At 35.1% G+C, this 14013-nt stretch overlaps 1 protein-coding gene across 1 annotated transcript in view; it reads right to left on the minus strand.

Moving 5' to 3' along the window:
• Positions 1 to 14013, minus strand: part of SLC25A12 (solute carrier family 25 member 12) — a 100989-nt gene that overhangs the window by 54416 nt on the left and 32560 nt on the right. The window contains exons 4-5 of the mRNA XM_055397322.2: positions 10990 to 11105; positions 2847 to 2986 (exon numbers count right to left, since the gene is read on the minus strand). Of these exons, the coding sequence (XP_055253297.1) occupies positions 2847 to 2986; positions 10990 to 11105 (256 nt within the window). The remainder of the gene's footprint in view (positions 1 to 2846; positions 2987 to 10989; positions 11106 to 14013) is intronic.

The following is a 14013-nucleotide window of genomic DNA, read 5'->3' on the forward strand; positions in this document are numbered from 1 at the left end:
AGTCAGGACTCTGGCCCTTTCCCAACCTTGGCAGACAACTAGGTGAGTTTTAACAGAGGATCTCTGGACTAAGACAAGGCACAGATAAAAGGAGGAAAATAAACGAAAGTCCACTTCCACTGGAGGAGGAAAGGGCAACCCACTCCAATATTCTTATCTGGAAAATTCATCAACAGAGGAGTTTGGCAGGCTACAGTCCATAAGGTTGCAAAAAGTCGGACATGACTGAGCACATATACCACCTCCATACTGAATACTGAGACCTGTAACCCTCTTGTCTTACTCAGCAACCAGAATATCAAAAGCCAGGTCTAATACTTCAGATGGGAAGCCAAATGATTATTCTGATTCCCCTATCCAAAATAAAAGACCTGAACTAGAGGGTCCCCAATAAGAGCACCCACCCAGAGAAGGTTATACAGTAAGGTACATGAACCCAAAGCTCCCAATAAGCCTCAATCCTAATTTTAATATGAGCAGAGGACCCAGAATCATTAGACTTGGAAGAAGAGCTGCTGCTGCTGCTGCTAAGTCACTTCAGTCGTGTCCGACTCTGTGTGACCCCATAGATGGAAGCCCACCAGGCTCCCCCATCCCTGGGATTCTCCAGCCAAGAACACTGGAGTGGTTTGCCATTTCCTTCTCCAATGTGTGAAAGTGGAAAGTGAAGTTGCTCAGTCGTGTCCGACCCTTAGCGACCCCACGGACTGCAGCCTACCAGGCTCCTCCATCCATGGGATTTTCTAGGCAAGAGTACTGGAGTGGCTTGCCATTGCCTTCTCCGGGAAGAGGAGCTACTAACATGAAAAACAGAGATCCAAACAAAAAGAAATAAAGTAACTTGAAGGAAAAAGGCAAATTGCAAGAAGAAGAAAATTTAAAAACAAAACACCTGTCTATAATATTTTTAGAGAAGTTAAAGAAAATAGTACATTCATGAAAGAAGAACAATATAGTATTTTAAAAGGAATATTAGGAAACCAAAAAGAACTCCTGAAAATTAGAAATATAATAAAAACAACTTAAAAAAAGATTCAGGAGAGAAAAGAGAACTAAAGGATCATACAGTTATTATATTTACTAGTTCAAGACAAGAAAAAAATAGAAGAATATTTTCAAGAATTGAAGTACACAAGCTTTCAAATTAAAAAAGCCCCTGAATGTCCAACACAATGAATAAAAATAAACTCATATCAAGGTACATCATCATGAAATTTCAAAACAGTGAAAATAAAAAAAATCTTAAAACCCTCTAGAGTGGGAGAAAAAAAATGTCAAAAGAGAACCAAAAATTAGAATGGTAATTAACTGCTCAGTGGCAACACTGGATGTTAGAAGAAAAAAAAAAAGAGATTTTCAAATTAGGTGGAAAATAAATTCCTACTAAAATTCTATACCCAGCCAAACTAAATGTAATGATAGAGCAGAGGTTTTCAGATATAAAAAGTCTCACTAAAGAATTATTTTACTTTCCTTAGAAAGCCCTTGTAGTAAGTATTCTACCAAAAAGAGGGGGAAAATCATAGCAAATGAAGAGATTAAATCCAGCAAATGGAAGGTTCAACATAACAGAAAGGCAAACGGACTCCCCAGCATGAAGGTGAAGGGAGATCACAAGCTGACAGCTATGTAATAAGTACAAAGTCGGTTATCAGAAAGTTCCAGAAGTGGTGCAGGGGCTGTAGAAAACTGTCTGGTAGTTCCTCAAAAAGTTAAAATTATCATATGATCCAATAATCCCACACCTTAGAGATATACTCAAAAGGTTCAAAAACAGGTATTCAAACAAATATATGTACACCAATGTTCACAGCAGCACTATTCGTAACAGCTGAAAGGCGAGAACCCAAGTAAGTGCCCATCAACTAATGAACAGATAGACAAGATACAATACACCCATACAGTGGAATATTATTCAGCCACAGAAAGAATGACATGCTATACATAGGTAATCCTTGAAAACACTAAGCTAAGACAAAGCCAGACACAAGAATTCATATTGTATAATTCCATTTATATGAAATATCCAGAATAAGTAACTCCATGGAGACAGAAAGTAAACTGGTGGCTTCACGAGCTGAGGAGAGGCAAGAATGGAGTTTGACAGCTTCTTAGGTACAGGGTTTTCTTTTGGGGTAATGAAAAGGTTTTCGAATTAGAGCTGGTGAATGTACTAAACGCCACTAAATCGCGCACTTTCACATGGCTAATTTAATGTTAAGTGCATTTTACCTCTAATTTTTTTAAAAAAGAAAGCTCCTGGATTGCTCCAAGAGAACAAGACTGATCAAACACTTATTCTGTTTTAAACATATTAAAAATGAGAGTTTAATAACTGAGGCAGAGTCTGAGAATGAATTAGAATTAACACCCACAAAATGAACCAATAAAAATTAGAGTCTCTAAGAAAAGTAATCATTTCAGTCATGCACGGTGTTTACAAAATTGTGGTGATTCAAATATGATAATCTAAGCAGAATCATGACATAATTACATGGAGGGTGGGGACAGAAAATGTCTGAGAGGGAAAGGTGAAAGAGCTAGTTGCTAATCTTCAATTGTTCAAATTAAATTTAAAAAATATCTAAGAGTGAAAAATTAAAAATTGAAGTATCAGCACTTCAAAACATTTAAGTAATGTTTATTATTTCAAGCTATGAAAGTAAACACTGAAGGAAAGAAACAATTATAGGAATTTAAATAAGTTGCCTCTGGGAGTGGGAAATGAAAAATGAGGTTAAAATTCCACAGAGAATTGCTATTTTTTGGTAATAAACCTAATAAAACTAAAAGGGAAGGAGATGGAATGTCATATATTTACACTGGTTATGAAAAACTAAGCTCACCTGAAGAAACTGGGTGAACTCTGTGTAGTTAAGGTGCTTCTTCCGATTATGCCCAAAATGTAGCCGGATAAATTCACAGTCCCAATTAAAAGGGATATGATGATGAATAGTAGTCTGTCCAAAAATTTCTTTGACATTTTCTTGAAAAGGAAAATAAAAATAAATAAATTATATCTGGAATAAGTAGTTTAGTCCACTGCAATGTTCCTACAGAAAGAAATTAAGAGAAATTTTAAAAGTCAATATTATCTGCTTCTATTAAGATTAGCTGCAAAATTTTTTGTGCCCAGAAACCCATGCACAGGAACACAATTTATACAAAATATAATTTTACAGTTAAGATTGTGTACCATTACATATAAGGCCATGAGATTCTTAATTTCTCTTGATTTAATTTTAATTAGGAAGTGATTTATATCTTGCACTATAAATGGCTGCTACTTTGCATTCCAGTATAAAATCAATAGTGTTTTCCCAGTTCCTCAAGGAGTTGAATTAAGCCCCTTATCAGAAGCATGAATACCTAAATTACGGTATAATGCAATATTTGTCATACTAAGTATGGCTTGATTGAGGCTTGATTATTACATTCACACTAGCCTGAATGTATCTATTGAAGATAGGTATAAGAAATACTACCCAAAGCATATCATTAGCTCAGCAGCAAGTACCTTATTAAAAGCTTCTGATATTGTCAAAAATATGGTCTCGACACAAAGCTTCAAAATCCCCGTAAAAACCATGATTATTAGTCTCAGCTATTAAAATATTTTAAGATAAGTGAAATTAGTGATTCATTTTTAAATAAAGAAGGACTAAACACAGTATACTAACTTTTAGAGAGGAACCAGTCACACCATGTAAGATACAACCAAAACCCTCTGACAGCTTGTCTTCATGCACTGACAATGGCATTCACTTTCTTACACAGTTCTACACTTACTAGAAAAGTCAATTCACAAATGACTGGTACTTTAACAAGCATAGACTAATTTAGAAGCTCATGCCAAAAAAAAAAAAATCATTAACAAAGTTAAGAAAGCAGGAAGCCTCATTTACTGATATCTTAAGAACAAAATTATTTTCAAATTTAAGCCAATTATATTAGTGAAAGGGTTTTACTATCTATAGCTATCAATTATATTAAGAATTAGTAAATATAAGCTTAATGTTTTATAATCTCCAACTATGCTATTTTATCTAATTTCTGAAAATTCTCTGAACAGATATAAATCTCACATTGTAAATGGTTTAATGGATTCCCTTTAGCTTTAATATACTTTTTTTTTGATAAAAGCATTGCTATGGTGGGGAAGTAGGGGAAGTGTAAGAATCCTGAACTGGAAATCCTACCAGTCTGGACTCAACACGACAGCTCTGAATAGGTCACAGCGATCGGTCAGTTGGAAGGCAGCATTGGATGTCACTGGGGAGATGGGATTCTCATCTTTTCTTTCAAATGGAATGTAGCATCTATTTCTGGCCTAAATAGCAACAGTATTTCAGAGTTTCAAATCATGTTGATTATTTTCATCTTCCATAAACACAAATCAAAGATATGAGCTTTAGTTTCTGAAAGCAAAGAATTAATGCAGTAGCAAGTTATGGGATCCTAAGCAACACAGAGGATTACCCTCAACTCTATGTGAGACTTCAACAAGTTGTAAAATATGTTAAAGTTTACGAAATTATTAACAAGGATGGCAGAAAACTCTTTTGAGCTTAAAAATACTATGGCAGTTTAGCAAAGATTTTTTTTTTAGGATCCTTCTACCTGCATCTCTTTCCAAATTAATTTGGTTTCTTATTTTAAGTATTAAACTAAGGGAATATGAAGAAATTGATGGGGAGCATATTAGGATAACTTAATTACATTAAGAGAAATTATTAAAGGGAATAAGTTATTTTATAACCTTTATTTAAAGGTCACAATTCTCAAAAGTCAAGTGCTTGATAAGAAATATACTTACTGCTACCTTAGTTTTATACAATAGCAGAATAAAACTGAATTCCCTTTGTATGACTGGAAAATACCAGAATCTCATGTGAAACTATATCAAATAAAACCAGACTCAAAATCTTTCAAACTTATGAAAATTTAATGAACCATAAAAATTGCTTTTTCTATCACAAAAAGGACATTTATAAACCAAAATTACAATGTGTAATTTACATTCAGAAAAAAATAGTACTATAATAAAAACTTTTAACTAAAATCCTATTTAGTAAACTTCTTAGCAACCTTTAAATAAGATCTTACAATACCTCTGAAACAATTAAACTGATGGCTTAAATTACTCATATTAATTTCTTCAAATATAGAAGTGTCATTTTCCATGAATATTTGTTTAAACATTTCCCACTTCTCCCAAAGTGGTCAGTTGACAGTTTTGTACATGGTTTTATTATGACCATTATTATGTGCTATGGTTTATTAACTACCCCGAGACACTTTTAATTATTTTAGCCATGTCACAGGTTGCAAACTTTCAAACCTACTCTGGCATCTCTTGATGTATCCCACTTCCTTTCTGTTATTGTTTCCACTACCAACTCCCTAAGGCTAAATCAGGAAGCTTAGAGAAATAATTAGTACAACTACTGTTTTAAAGTCAAATTCATAATTACCACTTTACTTTTACCAGGATATGCTTATCAAAAAAAAAAAAAAAAAAGTTGTACAAAAGCTCCAGAGCTGGAGAGCTTAATACTGAGGCAATAGCCCAAAGCACGAATGATCTCCTCTTATCCAGTTTTATCAGGCTCTGTATGACATGAGAGGGGGCACCAATAATCTCAAAAACACCCAATGTATCCAACTGAAACTACATATTAAGTTTCTCCCCAGAGAGAATCCCGTCTTTCCAGTGGCAAACAAAGGTCTTTAGCTCTCTAAGCAGTGCTATTTCAGTGGCCACAGTTCTGGCTTGGATGAAAGTGATAAGAGAGTCACATCTTATTGGCAACAGGATCATGATCAAGTGTTTTATATCAGGTTGGCATTGCTAAGGGAAATAGGAATCCATTTGTTTTCTGACATACAGAAAACAAAAGACCACTTTTTCACTTCCTGCAGAGCATGGGCTTATAAAAGAGATGGTTTACAATTCCTTTGAAAAGGGAAACGGGGTCAGATACAAAAGTAGCCTGTCATGTTCTCTTTGCTTAAAGGAGAGGAGCACAATCATTTGTCAGGAGGGCAGGTAAATGGTGACAACTGTGATTAAGTAAAAATGTTCACAGACCTATAACATTAGTCAGTTTAGCTGTATCAGTCACTTATGATGATTGGACTAAATGAAATACACTGAAGCATATATATTATGTAAACATGTCTTAACAGAGGTTTTAATTTCCCCAGCAGCCCACGCTGTGTCTCCCCATCTTATCCACCCTCTTCCCTCCCCTGGTCCTTATGGGAGCTTCCTACTGGTCTTGTTCACCTTTCTGCAGTACAAAATTACCTCTGACCGGGGCTGGCACTCTTCTCCAAGACTGCCACCATGCCTGTTCCATGAATGAGCCTGGAAGGAGCTGCTGTACCAACGGTGTGGCCAGAGAACTCCTCCTGTAGGTATACAAGCCATCAGCCCTGTGACACAGCCCACCTACCATCAGCCCAATGACATCCTGATTCCAAGGATTCCAGCCCAGCAGGAGCCACTGCTTCCAGCTTATAGGCTTGAGAGCAAACATTTTTATTATCAGAAGGGAAAAAAGAAACCTCAACAGCTGAGTTTCACCTGCACAGTTCTTAAAGTGAAGTCAGAGAGAGTTTTAAAAGGACTCCCACCATGAACAATGAATATCCTTGTGTATAACTGAACAAAAACAATGGCAAGACTTGTGGAAGAGTTTCTCAGAGAAAGAAAACTTGAGGGGAAAGAAGAGGAACAACTAAGAGACTGAAAAAGAAAACAAAGGAAAACAAACAACAACAATAAAAAGATCAACAACAGGAGCTTGTAGAAGTCCCAGCCAACACAGCATGTCAAGCCAGACTTCTAAGTCCTACTTCAGGTGGTTTGTTAATTTCTGGGGTGACCTCCTCTGTTTTACTGAGGGAAAAGTATTTCTATTAACCCCTTTACCTACCTCCAAAAGGGACTACTGCACAATCAGTCCACACAGTAGTCCTGCTGCCAAATATATGTAAAGGTCCATTTCTCAGGAAAAGTGAGTTTATATTTAAAGAGCACCTATTACTATAGAAGGTAGATATTTCAACAATCTATCACCAAATGGCATAAAAACAAGTGATACCATGTCCTTTTTTTTAACCTCAAACTCTAAGCTACTCTAGCAGTCTTGAGTATTAATGTGACTTTCTCTGTAATATTTGAGTCTCAAAAATTCTCACTGATTTAATTTGAACACCCAAGTGAAGCTCTCATTCTTACCAAGTTAAACTAGGTATTCATTACCATCAGGATTTCGTATTATACCATGTCTATAGCTTTGTTTCCACTGACAGAGGATATGACATTTTTCATACCTAGACTCCCATCTCCTAAACCTTTTAACCATAGGAGCAGTCATGCCTAAAACACTCCAATCTGATTATCATGCCCTTTATGGAAAAAGAGTATTTTACAGGCACAAATGGAACACGTATTTATTTGCTATACATATTGGTGGTCAAACAGCATAAAATTAAAAGGAATCCCTACTTTTTGAGAGTTATACAGTCACACTGATGGTCAAACAGCATAAAATCAAAAGGAAACCCTACTTCTTGAGAGTTCTACAGTCAAGGGATAAAGATATGCCCCTGGAAAAGTTTCCTTATAACAGTTCCCATTCCTAGGCAAACACTTTTAGAACACAATAGTGATGAGATTTTTAATAGGAAGTTTAGAATACATAACATGTTCTATATTCATTTATTAGTTAATAGGTAAAAGTATTGTTGGTTTTTTTAGAATCCTTGTTAAAGCAATAGGTTTCTTTTTTTTTTTTTTTTAACTTAGGACAAAGGTATGGCAACTATTGACAACACAGTGTAGAAGAGCTGGTTATCTTGGTTACTTCAATCCAATTCTATTGAGCAGAACACCCAGTACACTAGTGGATGATAGTGAAAGCAAGGCAAGTTTACACTATATCTAGCACACACCAGTCATGCAATGGCCCGTAGAAGGCTCATGCCACCAGGCAGAAACAGATATACAAGCCATTAAGTAATCATCCACAGCATGCATTAGAAGTTTCACTAAAAGAACACCAAAGAAGAAACAACTAATGATGTTATTCTTTCTTTAAAAACTTCAGAACCCTCTTCTGAGCTTGTACATTCTGAAATGGATTATCAACATCTTGATCTAAGTCCTCTCCCCTAGAGCAGAGGCATCTTTAAAAAAAAAAAAAACAACTCGTCCAGCATTCAAATAAATGTTGCTCAATACCACTATATATATAAATACTTGCAAAGATGTACACAATTTAAGTACACAATTTGATGTGTATAAAAGCCATATCTAAAAAAACAAAAGCATAGATGAGAACAATATAGATAGACGTACAGATAAATCATCAGAGTCCATGAGATAGAGATAATACTGATGGCGTAATAGTCTTGCCCTATTCCATTGTATTTTGCATCCAATATTCTCTCCTGGCTTTCTCTACTGATATGCACGAGAAAAAACTATACTTTAAATAAGCTCCAAACCAGAAAACCTAAGTCTATCAGGTGAAAAGGATTGAGTTAGAATGGATCTAAATTTTCTTTCTACCTAAACATACATCTATAAAGATATAAGCATAGTTCTTTTTATTAAATGAGTACAAACATGAAAACTGACCTTTATCACAGATCCAAAATTCTATTAAAATTAACTCCAGGTTAATTATTTCCTTATGCTGAAATTCTGTAGTTGAACACAGCCTGAAATGAGTGGGCCTTAGAAATCTTGTTAAATGGCATCTGTAACAGTTTCGGTGCTTTTTTCTCTCCTTCATTATGATTCTTTTCATTATAGTTAAGGTTTGCCTAAAAATGAATCCTCAACACTAGGGAAGGGAATGGTCCAGGTCCCCAGGATTTAGGTGAACACCGTCAAGAGAACCATCCAGTTGGCCAGGGATCCACAGGAACAACATCAAAAGGGAGTTCAAATTCATCTTATTCTGTAAGAATTTTCCCAACTCTAATATGAGCAGTAGAATGAAGGATTCTGGAGGAATTACATGTTCTGTTTAAACCAGGTGCTATAAAAACTAAAACTGATTCATTTTGCTTTTAATTCTATTTGTATTTTCTTGAAGTCTTAACTCATAAATCAGTATGAGGGGAAAAACAAAAGATCTATAAAATGCTAAAGCTGGAGTCTAATAACTATAAGCTTTCATTTGCATGAAATAATATGGTGTGTATAAACCATTCAGCGACTTCCTACACATTTTAATCCACTAATCAACAATGGCATGAGTCTGTTGAATAAACTGACTTGAGTGACTTATTTTTTAAAATAGAAATTGGAAAAGGCAATCAAAGAATCATAATACCAAGGTAAAAGGGACAAAGTAAGTTAGAATTTGGCTTTGGGAAATCTAATTTTTAAGCAAGGGCACATGATAGAAGTATGGGTATACTGTCGTTAATACAGATATTTATATCAAGTTATTTCCCAAGCATTTGTGCACCATATTTAGAAGGCATACGAACATGTGTGATAACTATTGAAAATAGAAAATGCAGCATTCTTAGAGGTACAAAATTAATGCTGAATGATGAGATGATAAAGCCTTTATGTTTTAAACTGTAAAACCTAGGCTTTTCTGAGGAAAGTCAACATTCTTTAGGAGGCAGAAAAGGCCAAGTCTTGCTCCAAAGAGAGAATGCCAAGATAAACACAGAAACCTAAAGAGCTCTGTGTAGGTATTTACTTGGGAAAATGTTCTTATACAGATGACAACTGGGTCAGTGGGCAGAAGAAATCAATTAACGCCATGCTAGAACATATGCCCACGAAGATGACAGCAAAAGCAACACTAGTCCTTTCCAATGCCTGTACTTTCTCACCATTCTTACCACAGCAGTGATACTTCTCCCTTTGGGTTTAACAAGAGGATGTTTGTTTTCTAACAAACACTACAGTGAATAAATATTTAGCACCATGGCTCAGGGGAAGCCGGATTTTCAGGAGTCTCTCTACCACAAACTGATGCCAATTCACAGTGGACACCACTAAAAGGGCTCAAGTTCAGTTTCACAAGATGAAAAAGTTCTGGAGATGTGTTTCATGACAATGTGAATATATTCAACACTACTGAACTGTACGCTTACAAATGGTTAAGATGCTAAGGTTAGTATTACGTACTGTTTACCACAATGAAAAGAAATTCAAATATTAAAAAAAGGGAGGAGTGTTCTAGGTCCTTGAAAACGCTACTTTTTAATTGAAAAGCCTATTGCAGGAAAAATTAGCTGATACTTTTAGTAAACACATACTAATTTCTGGAAGTAAGCCTCTTTTAAAAAACTAACATATAGCTATATATAGAAAACCTAGCTTGTACACTTTTGAGACATCCACAGTATGCTCACTGATGTGCCTACCAAATGATTTAAATGGATTTCTACACCCAATTCAGAAGACAACTTTAATATTCTAGCCTTCTTTTCTAAAATCAAAAATTTTAAATGGGGCTTCAGAAAATGCTAACTATTCCTGCTTTAACTCCTTCCTTCAGTTCCATTCTTGGGCGTTAAAATGACACAGTAGCAATTTTCCAAAGAGGCTTCAAAGAAGCTCTGGATTCTCTACCCTGAAACCCCTTAAAGAATGAGATGATTACTCTGTGTTGTTCAGTCTGTTTCATAAAAAATCTATCCCAGGCTGGCCCAGAACACGGTAATTCTATACCACCAACTTTAGGAATGTGAAAGTGTCAGAGAGGCAATGAGTTGAAGCAACAACATTCCTACGTTCCTTAATTTTTTTTGCAATAGTTTAATGCTTTAAAGAAAATAAAACCATTTTAATTGTATCTACATAAATTCTTTTAGGAAAGTAAAACTTCATTTTCTGACTAGCTCTTAAATAAGCAGCAATCTGTATGCAGTTACTAAATTTAGCAATTAAAGACTGAACCAGCCTCACTAACTTCACTTAACTATATAATCTTTTTTTTTTCTTACCAAATGTCACCTCTCCATTTCCACTCTTGTCAAACAATTGGAAAGCCACTATGAACATGGAATCTGGAGCACATAATACAGATTCAAATGCCAAAAACTCTTGATAGGAGATCAACCTGTAATAAAATATAAAATATCATCAGCTGGTAACCTGCCTTTACAGTATGAACTATAGCTCAGGGTAACCAAATAACTGATGAAAGGAAGTTTCTCTATAGTGGTATTCCAGATAATAAAGAAGGAAGGAATCATAGAATATTGGTTGATGGTGGTACAGTCGCTAAGTCATGTCCAACTCTTGTGACTCAATGGATTGCAGCCCACCAGGCTCCTCTGTCCATAGAATTTTTCAGGTAAAACCCACTAAAGTCTTGCTGACTCAGGGACTGAACCTGCATCTCTTGCACTGGCAGGTGGATTCTTTACCACTGAACCACCAGGGAAGCCCATGATACAATATTACCCTTTTGTAAACTCTTAACACATTAATGGATCTAAGCAATAATCAACAGTCCCTAAATATCACAGAAAGAAAGAGACTGGATGAAAAATAATTGAAACTGAATCTGACCAAGTCTCTAGATCAGAGTTTCTAAACCTCCACACTCAACAGTGACATTTGAAGCTGGATAACTCTGCTGTGGGGGCCTCCTATGCGTTGTATCATGTTTAGCAACATCACTGACCTCTACACACTAGACGCCAACAATACCCAGCACATTGAGAACCAATGTTTTATATGTAATCAACAATTTTCAGAAAAACATAAAGGACAAAGAAACATGTTAAATTAAACATTACGACAGAAACACAATCAGCAAAAATGTAGACTGTGGGAAATTAGAAGTAAACATTCTGGAGTTGGAAAAAAAAAAACTTTTAAAGAAGATATGGAAGAGAACCACATTAAAGACCTAAAAGATATATCAATTAATTACAAAGATACAGATCTTATTTGGATTCTGATTAAAACAAAAAAAAAAAAAATTTTTTTTTTAGTTTATAAGAAAATCAGGAAATGAAAATACTGATAAAACACAAAGGCTTGATAATACTGAGACATCAACATCTTTGAAGTTTGTCTTTGGTAATTTTTCTTATCTTTTAGAAATACACATTGAGATATTTACAGATGAAATATGTCACCTAGAATTTGCTTCAGAATAATCCAGGGGATGGAGGAATGGGTGGAGACATAAGTGAAACAAATTTAGTAATTAGCTTCACAATTATTAAAAGTAGGTGTATTTTAAAAAAAGGTGTAGTCACACTTCATTAAAGAGAACTCTAACATGAACTGGGGTGATTACATGCATCAGCGCAGTTCACCCTTGGTTAAAAAAAAGTCTTGAAAAAGAATTAATACTCAAGGTGGATAATTTTGGCAAAGTTTTGTTTCACTTTTACATAGATATATATGTATGTGTGCTTGTGCATTGTGATGTAAAATCTACTTTTTAGATCAAAAGAGTTTGTAGGCCACTGTAGTTAAACTATACTGGCAAATAAAAGCATAAATTAACCTCAAAAAAAAGTGGGTGATGAGTATATCGAATTCATTACACTACTCTTTGTTTTATATATTATATTTGAAATGTCACTAATAAAACTTTAAAGGAAAATTCAAAACAAAAAGGAAAACTAAAGCTTATTCATCCTATAACAGTAAAGGTTGTGAAACTAGCCAGTGGCCAAAACTACATTGAAATAGCCTTCAGTGATTTTTTTTCTAATTTATTTTTTTACTGAAGGATAATTGCTTTACAGAATTTTGCTGTTTTCGTTGAAACCTCAACATGAATCAGCCATAGGTATACATGTATCCCCTCCCTGTTGTTCCATTATGTATATACACCACAACTTCTTTATCCATTCATCTGTCAATGGACATCTAGGTTGCTTCCATGTCCTAGCTTTGTAAATAGTGCTGCAATAAACAATGGGAAACATGTGTCTTTTTCAATTTTGGTTTCCTGAGGGTATAATGCCTAGGAGTGGGATTGCTGGGTCATATGGTGGTTTTGTCTGTTCCTAGTTTTTTAAGCAATCTCCAAACCATCTTGAATAGTGGCTGTCTCAATTTACATTCCCACCAACAGTGCAAGAGCATTCCCTTTTCTCCACACCCTCTCCAGCATTTATTGTTTGTAGACTTTGATAATGGCCATTCTGACCGGCGTGAGGTGATATCTCATTGTAGTTTTGATTTGCATTTCTCTGATAATGAGCAATGTTTGAGCATCTTTTCATGTGTTTGTTACCCATCTGTATATCTTCTTTGAAATGTCTGTTTAAGTCTTTTTCACACTTTTTGACTGGGAGAATGACTATATTACCAAATGCAATCTACAGATTTAATTCAATCCCTATCAAACTACCAGTGGCATTTTTCACAGAACTAGAACAAAAAATTTCATATGGAAACACAAAAGACCCCAAATAGCCACAGCAGTCCTGAGAAAGAAGAATGGAGCTAGAGGAATCAACCTTCCTGACTTCAGATTATACTACAAAGCTACAGTCATCAAGACAGTATGGTACTGGCACAAAAACAGAAATATATACCAATGGAACAAGAAAGAAAGTCCAGAAATAAACCCATGTACCTATGGGTACCTTATTTTTTACAAAGGAGGCAAGAATATACAACGGGGCAAAGACAGCCTCTTCAATAAATGGTGCTGGGAAAACTGGATAGCTACATGTAAAACAATGAAATTAGAACACTTCCTAATACCATACACAAAGATAAACTCAAAATGGCTAAAGACCTAAATCTAAGACCAGAAACTATAAAATTCTTAGAGGAAAATATAGGCAGAACACGTGACATAAATCTAAGCAAGATCCTCTATGACCCACCTCCTAGAGTAATGGAAACAAAAACAAAAGTAAACAAGTGGAACCTGATTAAACTTAAAAGCTTTTGCACAGCAAAGGAAACTATAAGCAAGGTGAAAAGACAACCCTCAGCATGGGAGAAAATAATAGCAATGAAACAACTAACAAAGGATTAATTTCCAA

The sequence above is a fragment of the Moschus berezovskii genome, chromosome 2, assembly GCF_049115385.1.
Source record: "Moschus berezovskii isolate FMDL1 chromosome 2, NW_MosBer_1.0, whole genome shotgun sequence".
NCBI classification, from domain to species: Eukaryota; Metazoa; Chordata; class Mammalia; order Artiodactyla; family Moschidae; genus Moschus; species Moschus berezovskii.